At 43.2% G+C, this 18,799-nt stretch overlaps 1 protein-coding gene across 4 annotated transcripts; it reads right to left on the reverse strand.

Annotated features, from left to right (window-relative positions):
• Positions 1–383: 383 nt before the first annotated feature.
• LOC117401098 (myosin light polypeptide 6) lies at positions 384–17,839 on the reverse strand. Of its 4 annotated transcripts, none has more exons than XM_034001565.3 (7): positions 17,657–17,839; positions 10,718–10,745; positions 5,428–5,571; positions 3,699–3,872; positions 3,344–3,421; positions 2,269–2,308; positions 384–875 (listed from the first exon to the last, which is right to left on the reverse strand). In XM_034001565.3, the coding sequence occupies exons 1-6, from the start codon at positions 17,822–17,824 to the stop codon at positions 2,280–2,282; spliced, it is 621 nt and encodes a 206-aa protein (XP_033857456.3). In that variant the 5' UTR covers positions 17,825–17,839; the 3' UTR covers positions 384–875; positions 2,269–2,279. The 4 variants fall into 4 exon arrangements, with proteins under 4 accessions (XP_033857456.3, XP_033857458.1, XP_033857455.3 ...); XM_034001567.3 differs by lacking the exons at positions 10,718–10,745; positions 17,657–17,839 and adding exons at positions 11,017–11,044; positions 11,623–11,732; XM_034001564.3 differs by lacking the exon at positions 2,269–2,308.
• Between the last annotated feature and the right edge of the window lie 960 nt (positions 17,840–18,799).

Raw genomic sequence — 18,799 nt, forward strand, 5'->3', positions numbered from 1 at the left:
CAGATCTGCATCCGCTGAAGTGCTGCGGGACTCTCTAGGGATGAAACCCGCGCCTGTACAGAGCTGCACTCCACAGAGTTCTCCATGGATCTGGAAACCCGCTTATCCAGCCGTTATAAAACAGCATTTGTTATTTACCTGAAGTTACGGATATCTGATTCTGTAGATATGGGGGGCACCTGGCTGTCCGTACGTCACACTGACGTTTTTGTAAGTATCTGGGACCAGCAGTCAAATCTATAAGCACTAACATCACTCATAAGCCAAAGAGGTAACTGTGATCCAGACAGAGAACAGAACTGTGCGACTCTGCCAGTATTACTACACGATTCACAATGGCACTACGACCACAATAAAATGAAAGGAAAACGCAACTCTTGTGATTTTTGGAAATTTGAAGTTTTATTTTATGAATGCAATGGAATACAGAGTAATAATTTATTTCACTTCCATTTAGCAATGTGCGAGACGCCAAGACAAGGGTGGAAGGCGGGGCAGTCCCAGCGTAGCCAATCCCTTGTCAGGTCCGCTCTGTGAATCCACCAATCGCAGCTCGTCTCAGTGTACACCTTTCCCGCAAGACTCTAAATGGCCAGTTCTGGTTGTCTGAATGGCTTGTTCATGTGGGTCTCTTAATTGAGGGCCAGGGAGGTTTTCATTATCATACAGGAGAGGAGGGGAGAGGAGAGGAGAGGAGGGGACGGGAGGGAGGGGCAGGGTTATACACAGGCAGAAAAGGCACTTTATAAAATAAAAAGGAAAAAAAGTGGAAAAAAAAATATATATAATAAAAACATAAATCAGAACAGAAAAAACAAAACAAAACCCAGACAGTTCTTGAATTCTTTATCCGCTCATCACCATCCGGACGAGTTCTGTAGGGACAGTAAAGAGAAACACACACTTTAGTTCTTGGTCTTGTATCCAAAACGACAGAGCTGGGCTCCGATTACAGCTTTCCAAACCGGCCAAACTGAGAGGCTCTCTGTTCACGAGACCTCTCTCACGTGGGTATGAAAACACGATTTCCTTTTCAACAAAATCAAAACGCCGCAATGGCTGGATCTTAGCCTAGGATAGACAACTGCTTAGAGTATTCTCTCCTACTGGAATCCTTTCAAAAGTCAGTCAGACAAAGTTTCCAAGCATGACTAATATAATGCTAATCAATTTGAAGCCATTATCCAAATCAAAGGTTGGCCATGCATGAGTGATTATAAGAGTCAGGTGTTTGAGCTGTAATTGGAGCCCGTCTTGTCTGTCAGTCAGTCTGCAGAGCAGCAACAGCAGGGAGCTTGCAGTTCTCTACCCTACACAGCCAGAATGCTGGACAGAGTCTAGAGGAGTTTGCAGAAGACGCACTTGGCTTCTCTTCTCCTTACCAGAAGAGGGCGCTAGCTAGCTGGCTGGCTACAAACGGAGGCAGAGAGAGAGCGAGAGAGAGCGAGAGAGAGGGGGTAGAGGATGTCAGGCGACAGGGCTGAGCAGCACTGCACTGGGCCTGTCCTGCGACTAGCTGGATAAAGAACAAGTCTACACCACTGCAACTCTGTGTTAGGGTAGGAAGACTGTTCACAAGTTGGGCTTTCAATTCCATGCAAAAAGATTTCACCACAGCAACAAAAACACAAAAGTATAAAAACCGTTTCCTAATCAAGTTATAAACAAGAATATTGAAAACTGGTTTAGGGTCGAGAGGTTCAAACATCACTGCAAATCAATCTACACACATTCCACGTTCTTTCAAATTTTCTCCAGGAAAAAAAGCCTCATCTAGAGGGTTATAGAAATTCCCATTTCCAGGCACTGCAAGAATCAAGTCAAAACTGTGAGCCAGTTGAAGACATTTTCCAGGAGTGTTTGTAACAGACTTCACAAGTTTGTTCCAATGAGTGTGACGGTACTAAAGAGGACGCAGCACTGACAGAGGGGAGGTGGGACCCCAGGTTACGGGAGGTGGGACTGCCAGCCCCCGCGGTACGGGAGGTGGGACTGCCGGCCCCCGCGGTACGGGAGGTGGGACTGCCGGCCCAGGTTAGTTCAGCTCTAAGGAAACAATCTTCCTCATCTGCCGCTACAGGAACCCCTGCAGCGGAGCAGAGAAGGGCTGCCCTGGTCACGCAGCAGAGGGGTTAATCAGTAACAGCTACATGCAGACAGCATGCGAAGGAGAGGGGACTGGAGGAGGAAGCTGGGAAGAAAATCCATCAGGAAACGGAAACAAAGAAGAAAAATCAAGAACAAATAAAAACACACAGGATCTCGTACCCAATGACCCGTCACCCTGACATGATGTGTCGAACAAAAGCTGTTGAAAAGGAACACAAGTGATGAAAACCAAACGAAAATAAAACGCAGAGAAATTAAACCAAAAAAAAAAAAAAAAAAAAACACAAGTTAATAAAGCAGTCCCTTTTCTAAGAAGACCCAATTATTTAAATGGATTATGTCAATTTTCCTGTATAATGCCACTGTTGAGATTGTTAGCCATGCTCATCCTCATCCTCATCCTCAGGATATACCTATGTAAATTACATTGGACTTTCAGCAGCAATAGGATTCCTATAGAGAACACACTATATAGATCACTGTGATTGTTACTGTTAAATCAAGGTTGTAGCAGTATGTATATTAAATATAAACTAGAACCATAAAACTATGCTGTGCCTTTTTCTGGTCTAGTTTGTCCTTGTTTGTCAAATTGAAGTAAATGATTTCTGCTTCAGATGGACAGCGCAGTATTTGCCATTCGCTCCTGTACTAAATTAGAAAGCTCCTCTCTTCTGTAGGGTTTATGCACTTGTCCGTTTCTCTGGGAAGGCTTGCGTCCCATCTCTCCAGTCAGCCTCTTAGTGTGCATCGTTTGTTCACACAGGAAATGCTTAGGGTGAGTCCTGGGTGTAACCAACGAAATCCTTTACATAAATGTACAATAAAAAGCACTTTCTATTGTCAAGCACTCTTTAACCCAACAAATCAACCACTGGAAAAAAAAACTAAGACTAACAAACTTCCAGCCACCCGACACAGCCCTGGCTCACGCCTTAGGTAATGAGGCAGCGATCTCAACTCCAGGTCTCCATCTACACTGGTTTACCAGGCACCTCCCTGAATTTGACAGATTTGTTAAATAAACTGAACAGACTCCCACTCACTGTTTGATTTGAACCTTGGGTCCTGTTTTAATAATCTACACAGTGGCTGTTGAGATTGAACAGACCCCACAGTGACATCATCACTACACCCTGCAGCCCATTCGTGACTGTGACCCGGGAGCTCCTCCAGCACCAATGAACGCGCTCCATTGCTCTGTTGCTAGGCAGACCCCGTTTCTCTCCCGTACCTTCGTAGTTGATGCATCCGTTGGCGTCCTCGTGTCCTGCCAGGAGCGTCTCCACCTCCTCCTCTGTCATCTTCTCACCTGCAGAGCCCAGCACAAGACTGTCAGCATACACTGTGAAAACTGACACGGTTCAGACAGCTTACAACACACAGAGCGGACCTGTGAGGAGCCAAGGGGGTCTCCATCTGCAATTCATCCTCCCGACAGGTAGAGGGCGCCGAGCTAACTCAAGGATTATTTTACTAAGAGACTGTGGTATTGCTTTCCTTTAAAATGCAGATAAAGTGTCAAACAGAAAGAACCAGAAATAGGGAGAATGTTACAATTAAAATGGTGCGGTGCCTCTTGTATTTACCGAGCGTGGCCAGGACGTGGCGCAGCTCGGCGCCCATCACGGTGCCGTTGCCCTCCTTGTCGAAGACGCGCAGCCCCTCCACGAAGTCCTCGAAGCTGCCCTGGTCCTTGTTCTTGGCGATGGCCTGCAGCATGGGCAGGAACTGCTCAAAGTCCAGCGTCTTGTGGTTCATCTCTGCAGGGAGAGAGACAGTGACAGAGTCAGAGCACGGCATTACAAGCACTGCACAGGTACTCTATCACTGGCCCGGATACGCAGGAGGTTTGCTGGCTGTAAAGCGCTCCACCTTAAGACCGTTGTGCACTTCAGTCAATGATCTAAACTGTATCAACAATCATTTACTAAAAGTTTAAAACTGTAATTAAATTAGCCTCTTTAAACTGGAAGGTACTAATACTGTGCAAGGTGACACACTCCAAGCATTCAGTAAATTGAAAGCTGGTTTTAATGACGCCTCACTCTATCAGTTAGTGTCTAACACACAGCCAGGCCCAGCTCAGACCCAGGCTGGCAGGTGCTTGATAAGGGATCCATGTATAAATCACAGCAATTAGAGAGAAAAGCTTTTGAACTGGGCAAGCACAAACAGGAATTCCAGGCACTCTGTCATTACCAGGAAACTAGAGCTGCATATACACAGGTTTATTACCCCATTGATAAGCGCTGCCTGCTACAGGGGAATAAACCTTACATTTCAAATGAAGGGACTGAAACACGTCACAGCAATTGCTTTAGGCGCCACTTTATCAGTAAATCATTACAGTTGCACAGTATAGCTGATGCATGATTCATCATCGTGGTTTGTTTTTGCATTGACTTCCTGGATACTCGATTCCACTATGGAGGTTTAATTAACACTAGTAACCACCCAGGGAGAAGATCAGAGATCATGAGATGCTAAAGACTGTCCTGCTCCTCAAGAACTTCAAAACATGCCCAGTATAAAACACAAAGGTTATTGCTTGTATGAACAACAAAACACTAAAATGCCTCCCTTATTCCCAAAAAAGGGCATTCTGTTTTGCACAGGCTCTTCCGTTACCAATTCTCCAGCCGGGAAAGAACCCACCCCTTTTCTTTCATGCCTGCTACTCCCTGCAGTCACTTCATGTTGAACTCAGAACGCACAGAGTCTCAGGAGCTGGCAGAGTGACAACAGCACAACACAAGAGATCGGGTTTCAAAACAGCGTCACAAGGCTCTCATGCACAGCACTGCCTGCTGCTGAGTGTGGGACTCGGAGCATCATTTTCAGAAACCTTCAGAAATGAAAGCCCAAAGGAGCAGCACTCACATAACAGCTATAACTGGAGGATGCATTGAAATGTTGCTGCTATAAAAACCTCTGCGTCAGTCAACGTTTCTGATGCCATGCCTTCCACGGTTAAATAGCCAATTCTTTATAAACCATTTCCTTGCCTCAATCGCGTGTCATTGTCACTGATTCCTTATGCTGTAGCCTGTGCAGTTTAATCAGAAAAGCCACTGTACGATGCCCTCCATCACTATAAATGACTGCAGCCTTTAAACATTCAGCATTAAACTGGACGAGGAAGACAGTGAAGACATACCAGGCCTGAGCTCAATTATAATTACAGCAGAATGGTTTGAAATTGCAATTCAGCGTGGAAAGGTGTGTGATTGAACTGGAATTGATTAATACGATAATTACACTCGTGTGCCACAGTTCAACTACAATCAATTCCAGTTGCCCCGGTGTGAGACATACCCTCGCTCTTGGGGTTCCCCAGCACCTTCAGCACCTCAGCGTTGGTGGGGTTCTGCCCCAGCGCGCGCATCACGTCCCCACACTGGCTGTAGCTGATCTTGCCATCGCCGGTGCGATCGAACAGGAGGAAGGACTCCTTGAACTCTGAAAGAGAAAGAGACACACACATTAAAACCTCAGATCTGAATACTCAAAGCAGCATTGCATGAGGTGCATTCAAAACAGGCTCTGTGTTCTTGTGTTTCTATCGGGGTGAATGTGTAGAAGCATTGCATGGGGGGTATTGAAACAGGCTCTGTGTTCCTGTGTTTCTATCGGGGTGAATGTGTAGAAGCATTGCATGGGGGGTATTGAAACAGGCTCCGTGTTCTTGTTTCTATTGGGGTTAATGTCTAGAAGCATTGCACGGGGTGTATTGAAACAGGCTCTGTGTTCTTGTGTTTCTGTCGGAGTTAATGTGTAGAAGCATTGCATGGGGATGGGATGGGTCACCTAGACACCTGATGCTGAATCACTGGGATCCTTTAAAGCCCAACTTCGGGATCAACCAACTACTAGGAACCAGATGGGCACTGATGGGCCGAATGGCCTCCTATCGTGTGTACATTGTCTAATGTTAAACCAAGGTCTGGGGACATTAGAGGAACCACAGACTTCCTTCAAAGAGAGCAGGGGTTTTACTCATGGAAAAAAAAATTCTTCCAGACAGATTCTCAAAAACAAGGCTTCGATTCCATAGCTGTCATGTCTTACATTTCTTCTAATAAATAATTCAAAATTAATTTGTGGTCTTTCTTCACCGCCTGCCAGCCACGCCAGCTGCATCTGAAATAGTTTCACCCGGCCACGACCGCTCCAAACCACTGCGCCACACCTTACAAACAAACAGCTTCTAATCAGGCGAATGACACAGCCAGTGGTGTCCAGTTCCAGCTCTGCGTATTATACCCCCCCCCCAGTAACAATACAAGCTGTTCAGACAAAAGTTAATTTTGTGGGGTTCAGATGTAACGAGATACAGAGGTTATTCTTCTGCCCTTTTTCCATGTTAATAATTCATATTGTATCATGATTAATAAACTGGAGGCTCGGGACACACGTCAGAGAGGCTGTCAGTCAGAGACGGCTGGATAACAGAGGGACAGGGCATTGCAGTTCACTGCTGGATTGCATCTGGATCTCTGGGACATCACGTCCCCACACTGGGACTAACGTCTTCTATACACGGCTGAACGTGACAGCGTGGCCTGGTATGATAGAATTGAGATGACCAGTTCCCAAGATATAGCCTCTATTAGTGTCTAGGAATCCTAAGCAGGTCAACATGAGCATATAGTACCTCTCTATAAGCTTACCACGACCAGGTACAGAAACTTTGAGCAATCAATTTAGTGCCTCTAAGTTAAAGGCTGAGGGAATATCTGACTGACAAATACAGATGTGCCAGTTCCCTGGTAGTGTTGGGAGTCAGTGTAAGTGAATAGCACACATTAATGTAGAGGTAGGGGTAGTGCTGGGACAAAACCTGAATATTCGAACAAATATTTTTTGACATGTATTCAGATTTTAAAAAATCTGATGTTCGTATTCGCTAGAAATGACAAAAATACCGTGCGCTTATTTACCGCCTCACCAGAAGTTGCGAGACAGTTTAGATAAATGGCAAATGAAAGAGCTCTGTGTGATCCGAGACTTAATATATTAAAAAAAATAATTTAAAAAAAACACCAGAGGATCAACACAGCAGCTCTTGAGTCTATTTAAAAGTTTCAGACAGCAAAAAGTAAACAAACCAGATTATGTGTGCGCACCCTTAAGTGATCTCTATGAAAAGCCATCTGGGTCAAAAAAAGTGTTGTGCTGTTTACAGCGAGTCAGAATCTCATGGAACAGAAAAAAGGCAAGCCACTCCGAAACGCCTCGCTTAAACAGTGCCCAACTTACTGGAAATTTGTGTGTAGTGATTTTTATACAGATTGTATATATTATATATTTTTTGTTGCGACTTGTGGAATGTAATAAATGACAACCAAAAACGGTGAGTTTTTGCCCCTTTGTTTTACAACGCCATTTTTTATTTGAAGACTTTATTTGAAGACTTTAAAGTAAATTTCACTTTTCGTTTGCTTGTTCAGCTACAAAAAGGCACAAATAAACCTCATGTTATCACTTTATGAAAAATGTGTCTATGGCCGCTGTTTACTGTGAAGAAACAGCAAGAAATGTAAAAAAAAATAATTAAATAAGTAAAATGCGTTGTCAACTTTATATACTATTTATTTTGGGAACAACATTTTTTTTTTTTTTAAACTTGAAGTGCTACTTGGCATCCTTTGTTTTACTTTACCTCAGTGAATTAAGTCCTACACAACGTATTCTTTACTCCTGGGATATTACTTTACTTCAGCATCTCATATACTGTAACGTCTTGCTGTGAAATAAAAGCACACACAGAGGCCACGCCCCCCTGCTGCTATGCGGTCTCTGCCTGCGTTCCGAGCAACGTCATGGCTTTTATAATTTTTAAAATCCCGTGTTCATCTCAGCACTAGTTATGGGTGCAGCTGGCTGGCATCTACTGGAACTATTATTAGAGTCCCGACTGCTGCAGAGCAGGTCTATCTGTGTCATGCGTGAGGCGTGCAGCTAAGCAAGCCTGATGATAATTCACAAAGAGGACACTTTGAAAGGGTGGAGAACAGATGGTTTAAAAACCTGGCCCACATGACTCAGAGGAATCTGAATTTCCAACAGGGTTAAATGAGTGATAAGCAAGGCTTTACCAATCAAACACACCTCTTGTTAGCAATAGCAGCATGTCTGCTATGTCACTGGGCCAGTTTGCTTCAAGCTCTGACTTATTTCCTGCAGATATTTCAGAATATACTTATATAACTTCCAGTGCTATAGTCCAATTGCACTCCAATGATCTTGTTGAAGTCAGTTATATGACCTACAGCACAGGAAGTAATTCGGTACCAGGAAGCAGCCGTTTGCAGATAGTTTCTGTACAGCTCAAAATAAAGTCAATATTATTATTAGCTTTGGTTGAGACTCACTGAAGCCCTCTCTGGCAGCACAGTCTCCAGGTACACTGTGACCCTGGGGGAGAGGCTGGGAGACTAGCCCTGACTCGATTGCTAAACTGCACTCAAGCAGGATCCCAGCCTAGCGCAGCGAGACAGGGCAGATCACGGACGCTGCCCTGGGAGTTTGTACCGACCGTCCTGAAAGCTGCCCCACTAGGGGGGTCCAAACAAGGTCCTATATGAAATGCACCAAGTTACACACAAGAGCAAATATTGTCCTAGAAAAAAAAAATGCTAAAATAACTTCAAATATATCTTGCATGCTGTATCTGTACTATACAAACTAGCATTATATACACTTAGATGCTCAAGGAATTAATAGAATCCACATTGTAAAATACAAGCATTTCAGGTTAATGATTTTCACACTTCATCTCTCCAAATACATGTGCAGCAGAAACCATAACCAATTGTCAGTGTGTTAAAAGCACAGCACAGCTGAGTGGAGACAGGACCGAGGGAAGGACACACTTCACAAATGCCTCGCCATGTTGCTGAATCACTGGGATCTTTCAAAAACTCACTTGTCAAAGTTTTGAGATCATTTAGCTACAACAAACCAGACAAGCACTGAATCTTCCTGTTGTATAGCCATAATTTATTTTTTTAAATGCAAAACAAAAAACGCCATTACTAATAATCCTGGTTATGAATCCTTAACAGAAACATCCCCATGTCCTACGTGCCAGTGATCTTATACTGTGGCTAACGAAGTCATCAGCGAGTACCAACTTCAAAATGAAATGGATATTGCATTGAAATGCCTGGGCTACAGTGCTACACCTCTTAAAATGGAGATAGCACCCAACCTAGCAAAAGAGCAAACACTCTCTGTGGCTGGCACTAGAATGTAGAGTTTGTGTTTTGATGTGTTTAGATTTGCCTCTGCACAGAAGGTCTTCGTTGGAGCTTCCTGATGAAATGCCGGCTTGTGGAATGCGCTCCATCCCAGACTCTCCCCGAATCGATGGGATTTTATGACCATATATGGCAGCGAGCGTGCGGGCGAGGGAGACGAATCTGTCAACCATCTTGGCCTGACACAAACAAGAAACAACTCGCCAACTGTAACATCCCGGTCGCCTTTGTGTTACCAAAAAAGGGAAATTAGTATTTTCACACAGCTACCGAAAACATGGTATAGTTCACACGACCGCAACCGCTGGTTCCGTTAAATAAACTCTCTTTGTAAGCGCCTTGTTATCTCCTCTGAACAGCTCTGCTTCGTCCGGAAACAGATTTATTTCAAGACTATTTTTCCTTAACGCGTATTTGTAGTTTTTTTGGGGGGTTCAGAATTGTTCATAATACACGTATGGTAAAATGTTACTGTTTTGGGGGGTGAAATTTTATTACACAATATATTTGATTCATAGGAATTTCTATCGTTTCCTGGTCTCCTCACACATTCTCACCTAAAAAAACGCGATCGGATGCAAAATATGAAGTAACGCGCTAACTTTCAGGTGTCGGATACTTAATAGACTTTCGAAAAAAAAATATTACGAAGAAATTAACTTAAAAGGCGTTGCTGGAAACAGAAAAACGAAATGTTGCAATTCTCCGCGGCCCAACTGTAATATTATTCATCCGTGCAGACGCTTCCGGTTTCAGCCCTACTAATGAGACACGGTTCGTTCTGAAATTTTCACGCACTAGTGAATAAATACGCTTGATTTATATCGAATTTCTATTTAAAAAGCGCACAATAAATACAAAATCGGTACCAAATCTTTTCACTGTGCGATAACCATACAGTTTTCAATGGGTGGGTCTGTCAGTGTCAGCCATTACAGATTACTAACTCTGTCTTGAAAATTACTAGACTAGAGATTCAGTTTAAGAATTCAGGTTCATATGAACACTTAGATGACTATATATACATAGTTTAACTTAAAATATATGCGTCTTACAGTATAGGGTTAGTAACACGTCGTATACGATAGACAATGAGAAACCAATGACAGAAAATGTTAGCAAACTTCACATTTAAAATCGAAAAAAAACACATACAAGACACAGTGCAAGTTAAAAGTCAAGACAAAGTTAGACTAGGACATTCATAACGTGCCCTCTTGGTAAGTTAACACGGTCAATGCCTGAGCAACACAGACAAGCCCTTTTCTGCTCTAATGTCCGGGTCGTCTCTCTCACAAACACACACACACAAAATTGTTTTCCCCCTCACCGATAAAACTTACCAGAAATCTGATCCTGTTTAAATTCAATCTAGAAAAGGAAAGATTTCAAGGAAAAGGGGAAACGATAAGATTAAAGGACAGGTGAGAAGAATAAGCAAAAGGAAAGAAGAAATACAATAAAGAAAGCAATCGTCTCGTTTATAATGCGGATATGCTATAGGGCACCAAGCAGACAGAGACACCTGTACACTGTTCTGTCCAGGGGAGACCCGGCACCATGCAAGAGACACACGGACAACCCCTGACCGTACCCTCCTCGCAAGAAGCGCTTTAACTATTCAAGAAAAACACAGACTTACCAATAATTTGGTCTTCTGAGAAGTCAGACTGTTTAAAAAAAAAACAACACATAAACAAAATATTAACATTTAAACAGACAGAAGTTGCACCAAGGCAGAAGTCTAGAGAGGTCGTTTATAACCTGTGCTAATGTGTATGTGATATTTTACTGCACCTCTGAGTTATTGACGTTTCGCTGTTTCTACAGATTGAACCGTCACAATGATTTAATTTAAAGCCCGTACTTGTCTGATTAGCTGAATTACATTAAATCTAATATAATCATAATGCAATACTAGTATACACATTTCCTTAGACCAGTAGGCATTTTAGCCAGCAGAATTACAATACTCATCATTTGCGTCTGAACAATATGTAAGCTCTTTCACTGTATATACACTACCCAACGTTTTTCACATCGATTTCTGTAAAACACATATTAATAATGAAGGCCTACGTCCGCGTCCTCATTTTAAAATAGTACACTCCCTAACCCTCAGACAGTGAAGACCCTAGACGTACGACCCGTGCTGTATCATAACCCTACTGTTACCCGTCCCTGTCTTGTAATATAGAAATATCACTTTCCTCCCTCGATTATAATTCGCAGTGCAGTTCAAACCCACCATGTTGCTCGCTGCAGACCCGCTGTTCCAGGAATGTGACGCTCCAGTCCTGGGCAAGCGTACTATCTACTCACTCCCACGTCACTGTTTACTGAATGAAAGCGCCGCCAGCCAATCAAAGGCGTACTGTGCGGGCGCGGTCTCTTTCCTAGGCAAATGAGGGGGGCGGACTTGACCAGACCGCGAGCTTTTATAACAAGAGCGCCCCCGTGTGTTGATCTGCGTTTACTGTCCAGTAGGTAAAATTAATAACGAAAAGTAACTAACCCACAATTGACGGGACTACTGTAGCGTATCTGAAACGTTCTCTGGGAAAGGAAAAATAAACCGTTCCTACACAGCTTGTAACAACATAGGGTTAAATAAACGTGGGTCCATGATGTCGTAACATTATCGTTTAGATGTACACCAGAATAATCCCAGTGCATTTTACCCAGTATGCATTGCCACCACCTCGTAGATCTAACAAGTACTCATCCTGTTAACTCTGTGTTTGGTTTTTAATGTTAGTTTCTTCATAGCTATCAGTGAATACAACACAGGCGAATGCCTTTTGCACTCTTTCCAACACTGCAGCAGCTCCATGCTTCAGATACAATTCCATTACAAACCCCAAGTCACCATTGCTATAACGTGGGCCTGTTTCAAATAGATGTTCAGAGAACCACACATGCTGGGCTGTCTGTCCCTCGCTTTGCTGTGCAAATCCTGATCGCATTCTGCAATAGATCATTTTGTGGTGCTGACAACACTGTGCACTGTGTGTCGGATATGGATATGGTTATAGGGTATTGCAACCAGACCGTATGTACTGTATATAATGCACTGTGATACCACGTTACCCACAGCATTGTACCAGCCCTCAGAGCACTGTGTAGCTGCTCTGTGTGCTCCCACTGCCCCTCAGTGCAGCGTCATTATAGTGCAACTGCCAGTCAGTCTGCATTGCCATTTTAACTATTCTACCACTGTGATTCCAGTGCATAACTATTGCTGTTCTGCTGCCAGTGTGTTCCTGCATTGCCACTGAAGACCGCTTGTGAATTGGGGCATCTATGGGCACTATCTTGTGAATTGGGGCATCTATGGGCACTATCTTTGGTGCAACTTCTGGCTTTGACTTATTTTGTTAAACAGCCCGTTTTCTCAGAAGAGCAGCTGGAAAAAAAGAGAAATCAACAGCATAAACATTATTTCTGTATTATTGAAAGGTTGCTAGCTGAGGATAGCTTGGAGATACATACCAAACTCCAACAGGTCTATGGAAGCATTAATAGATGCAGAATGACTGAGGTATATGGTAAAGGCACAGCAAAGTGTTGCACAAGTATACTGAAAGCATGGTAAAGCACTTACAGCTAATCATACAGTATATGCACATGATAAAGCACAGGTATAGCTAATCATACAGTATATACACATGGTAAAGCACTTACAGCTAATCATACAGTATATACACATGGTAAAGCACAGGTATGTCTAATCATACAGTATATACACATGATAAAGCACAGGTATAGCTAATCATACAGTATATACACATGATAAAGCACAGGTATGTCTAATCATACAGTATATACACATGATAAAGCACAGGTATGTCTAATCATACAGTATATACACATGATAAAGCACAGGTATAGCTAATCATACAGTATATACACATGGTAAAGCACTTACAGCTAATCATACAGTATATACACATGATAAAGCACAGGTATGTCTAATCATACAGTATATACACATGATAAAGCACAGGTATAGCTAATCATACAGTATATACACATGATAAAGCACAGGTATGTCTAATCATACAGTATATACACATGGTAAAGCACAGGTATAGCTAATCATACAGTATATACACATGATAAAGCACAGGTACAGCTAATCATACAGTATATACACATGGTAAAGCACAGCACGAAATGCAGGGTCAATTCATAGTGCAGTAAAACCATGCTTTAAGGCCACTTTTTTGCATCTCTGGTTTTGCTCCTATTGACGGTGATGTAAAGTCAATGTTAGCAAAGATATTAAAGAGGAATTAGCTTCAAGTTTTTTTGTTTTGTTTTGTTTTCTGGGTCAACATTTTCCATTTTGTAAAAACATTTTGTGCTAAACTGTGATGATTGGAGTCCATCTAGTGGTGGGGCACTGTAACTGCAGTACAATATACTGCTATTAAGGCAGCCATAACAAGGGTGACCATATCTAGGTTGAAAAGTAGTTTGTTATGTTTTTTTTAACCCACTATGCAATGCATTCTGGTACTTGTAGTCCTACATGTCTTGAGACCTGAATTCAGTTATTATCAAAAGTCAGGGTATATACTTATGTTTTATAAACCTGCGAATCTAAGTGTAAACAAAAAAGAAGGGATTGTAGGCAATTGAATACACTGTGTAACAAATTATTTTTTTTTTTTTGTTCCTGGGCAGTAAGTGTTATTTCCTAATTGCTTATGCCTCAAAAGTATAGAAAATGGCTATTATTCCCCACAAACTTTGCTTTTGTGACCAGGACAGTGATATTTTGAAATTTACCTATTTTCCAGAACATTCCAGATAGATTCAGTGCTGAGTAAACTTGGAGTAACTTCTAGAACTTTCTAGAACTTTCCAGTAATATAAATAGTAGTATAAATACAGGGGCCTTAAGCCCACCAGTTCAGTTTAGTTCCAGCTGCCTAAGTGGATACATATCTGCACTTTTCTGAGATGGCATCAAGGTCATAGGAGACTTCAAAATGGTGGCATTCCTGATGGGTCTCCAAGGCGGTTTTACCAAGTTTCCCTGCTATCTTTGCCTTTGGGACAGCAGGTACACCAAGGCGCACTACCACAGGCGGGACTGGTCACAGCGGACCGAGTTCTCTGTGGGGAGGAACAACGTCAAGTGGGAGCCACTGGTGGACCCCCGGAAGGTGCTGATGCCACCACTGCACATCAAATTGGGCCTTATGAAACAATTTGTCAGGAGTTGGCAGCCTTCAAGTACCTTCAAGACTTCTTCCCTAAGCTGTCTGAGGCAAAGGTCAAAGCCGGTGTCTTCGTCGGACCACAGATAAAGAAGATCCTGGAGTACAATGAATTCCCCAAGAAGCTCACTAGTAAAGAGAAAGCGGCTTGGAACAGCTTTGTCGCAGTGGTTCGGGGCTTCCTGGGCAATCACAAGGCCGAAAACTATGTGGAGCTGGTTGAGACTCTGGTGAAGAACTACGGCACAATGGGCTGTAGGATGTCCCTCAAAGTCCATATCCTTGATGCTCATCTTGATAAATTCAAGGAGAACATGGGAGCGTACTCGGAGGAGCAAGGCGAATGCTTCCACAAGGATATACTGGACTTTGAACGCCGCTACCAAGGACAGTATAACGAGAGCATGATGGGAGACTACATTTGGGGGCTGATTCGTGAAAGTGATTTACAGTATAATCGTAAATCTCGAAAAACTACTCACTTCTAAATCTTTTGTAGTCATTTTTGTATTACTGTAGTATAAATACATGTTAATTTGGATTCATATGTTGTTTTTTTCTGACTTTATGTGAACGAAAAGACACAAATTCGCCTGTTTTCTCATTGGAAATAGGTAAATTTCAAAATATCACTGTCCTGGTCACAAAAGCAAAGTTTGTGGGGAATAATAGCCATTTTCTATACTTTTGAGGCATAAGCAATTAGGAAATAACACTTACTACCCAGGAACAAAAATTGTGTTACATAGTGATATCAATAATAACACTTGATAAGCCAATGCAAAGGTTTTGGGCAGTAGGGGGCGCTGTTCTTGCAAGATGATGAGATGTATCAGTGTCAGAACTGGGTCAGTATTTTTTTAATTGTCAATTGCAGCTGTATTATTAGAGCTGGTGACAGAACATGCCCTTATGAGGCAGAACAATTAAAATGATCTAATTGAATTAGCCCCTGGTATGACTAGAATGCCCTCAGTGCAGTGAATAGACTGGATCATCTATACATACCCTCAGGGACCTGCCCCACATTATCTAGTCTAGAATACCTTTCCAAAAGGGAACACCAAGTCCTGATATTCCTCTCCTGCTTCTGTGTCTCTTGTATAACCAGCTGTACCAACATTACCAAGCCAGTCAACGGCAGACAGAGGCTGGACAAAAAAACGAGAGCACCTCTGCATCATGTTTAAATTGTCCTGGAGCTACTGCAGTAAGCAGAGTTATACTGAGGGTGGAAATCGAACCAGTCCTCCCCAATGGCTCCATTCTGAAGCCTTAGCATTGCAAAGCCCAGAGAGGTACAGTAAAGTATATTAAAACACCTGGTAAACGCAGAGTATAAACAGGGGGAAGTATGGGAAAACTGTAAAAATACTGCAAACATTTACAGTGACAAACTCATCCCTGTTGAGACTCACTAGTAATATTGCAGTGATGCAGTATTCTGCGCCAAGTCTAACTAGACTAGAGCTTGATATAGTCTCGCATGCCTTTATCTGTTCTTGTGTCGTGCGTTTGAAGTTATGGGTGAAAGATTTTGATGTAGAGTTCCTATTTTTTAAGAACGTAAGGAACGTTCGGGGAACGAGAGGAGGCCGTTGGGCCCATCAAGGCTCGTCCCTTCTTCGCACCCCACTAAGCCCCACTTAGGGGCTGCATCGTTCAAGTGTCTTAGATGTTTCACCTGGTCGGCTAGTCCATGCATTTATTATAACTATGTGCCAAAGGCAAATCCTTACAACAGCTGTCACACACAGTAATGCAAGTCTAGTCTGATGCTGCAGGGGTTCCCAGACAGTGATCCACACTAGTACCATTCTACCAATGGCAGACGCGTGCCATTGTAGGGACTGCCACTGTAGTGAGGATCATTTGGTAATGGAATATATTAGAACATACCATAATAGTGTGTCTTACATGCAGAACATCGTTGCATGTTGCTGATCATGCAGTGTTTGCAATGCCAAGCTTCAGCAGATGTTTCACAGTCTAGTTCTGCTAATGGCAGAGACTGTACTTTAATTGCAACTTCCCTGAAGGAATGAGTGTGAGGCTGTGGCATTGTATCAGTGCCTGGCCGCCCATGGGGGCTATACACCTTATTGACAGTGTTATGGCAGGTTTTTCTACAGCTTTGTTTTATTAAATAACAAATTAACCTGTGAGTTTATATTATACAGAATCGATACCAATATTTTGGTGCCAGACAGCAATGCCTCAATGGCGTTCGTGGACACACTTTCATAATAACATCGACCTAACGCACAAGCAGCCTTAGAGCAGAGATTCCACTCCGAATTCAATCACAATGATGGCGGTGCCATAGCCAGTTTAAACTATCGCTATCGCGGCACCATATCCTGAATGGACAGTAGCATTTTACCATCCCCTTCGACGCTGCAATTCATGTACCGTGCGCTTTCCTGTGCTATGCTTTACAATGCGTTTTCAAAGGGCAGGGCTGCGTCGTGTACCCCACAGAGTTCACATACTGTTAAAAATATAAAATGCATTTCAAAATGGTGACCCAAGGGGGATATATCATATCTTACTATTCCATCAAACATGTACTGAAACAGCCAGGTTATAATAATGAAAGCAAAGCAGAGGTAATATCTACAAAAAATAGAGCGTGTCGCTTTGTAGATATCACGTCTGAAGCAACGAAGATGAGACGGACTGCAGACAGCATGGTTTCTGAATTTAGGTTGTAATCGATATAATCCCTTCGAAACAAAATAAAAACGCGAACAATTTTGTCCAAGGGTACTATCGCCCAGCCGTCTCGCTGGTTATTTAAGCAGTTCGAGGATGCATCATCGCACAACCTGAACCTCATACAGTATTTTTTTTAGCAGTACCCCCAGGAATGTAAGAAAACCAGCCCACAAAAACTACATTTGGCTTTCTACAATAAATAGAGAAAAAGCACAAAGAAAAGAACTAAAAACAGAAACCATTAAAAAAAGCACCGGGGTGTATTACGGGTGAACGGATGGAGCGCCTCGAAAGACCATGCAGCCGTGCGGATTCATTTCAACCATGTGAACTTACCACCACTTTGGCGATGTCAAACAGGGGCTCGACGAGTTTCGGCGGTTTGGGTGCTGGTACCGGTCGTGCTGGAGCCGGAGCCGGAGCAGGTGCCTTAGTCGGTGCGGGAACTGCCCTGGCAGGGAGAGCAGTCGGCTTTTTCACGGGGGTCTCCTTCTTGGGTGCCATTATCCGCTGAAATGACGTTTGCTGTGCGCTGGTGTCTGTCCTGCTGCTGTACGGTCTCGAGAAAGTGTGTCAGCTCCATTAGTACTCGGGGCGGCGGTTACGTCATGTACAAAATCCTTGGGGATCTGAAGAACTGGCTACCTATACAGCTAAATAAAGCCGCTGCTGATCGTGTCAGTGAAACAACTACAATCCACCACCGCTTCCAGCGCGCACAGAACAAAGCCCCGCTAGAGAGGGAGCCTGCATTGTCAAAACCCATCAGAAATTTGTGCCCCAGACAAACCCATGGAAGATGTACAATAAGTGTGCCATACAGGCAGAGACACAGACAACCCCCATATACACTCACCCATCACAGTTCCAGCACATTTGTATGAACAGTTATCTAGACAAATCTAAGTGTGACATACCGACAGACAACCTCTGCAAACCGCCAGACTCTAACATATTCAGTATCTCGTGATAAAGAATGTACTTTGCAAGTTTCTTCACAATTGGATCAGCAGTTATCTAGATATACGCCCTCTAAGCCATCACCGGAGATGTGCATCCCTAACGGAGTATTAATGGGTAGAGTCAGTACTCTGGCACACTCACCTTGAGATGGGTCCGCCCTAGAACAGGACTGAGTAACGATGCGGGATGCTGCCCTCTAGTGACAACCAAAGTGGCATGATCTGAAATGAAAGAATCACGGTAAAACTTTAACACGCGATTGTCACCGAGTTGTGCTCTGCAGTGAAGACTCATTTTCCAGTAGACCCGCTATTGCATTCCCCGTTGTGCCAAACGACGTGATATTGCTGTTTTAAAGACGTCTCATTCCAAAACTACACTTTAAACAAACCCATATTAACTAGTGCGGAGAGGTGACAGGATTCCGGTCAGGTGCGTTTCGAGGGCACACTGAGACGAGCTGGTGTGGGCATCGCCTTCTCTCGGTTCACCGGCTGGCCGGTTTTCGCATTGCCT

Source organism: Acipenser ruthenus, chromosome 45, assembly GCF_902713425.1.
Source record: "Acipenser ruthenus chromosome 45, fAciRut3.2 maternal haplotype, whole genome shotgun sequence".
Taxonomy (NCBI): Eukaryota; Metazoa; Chordata; class Actinopteri; order Acipenseriformes; family Acipenseridae; genus Acipenser; species Acipenser ruthenus.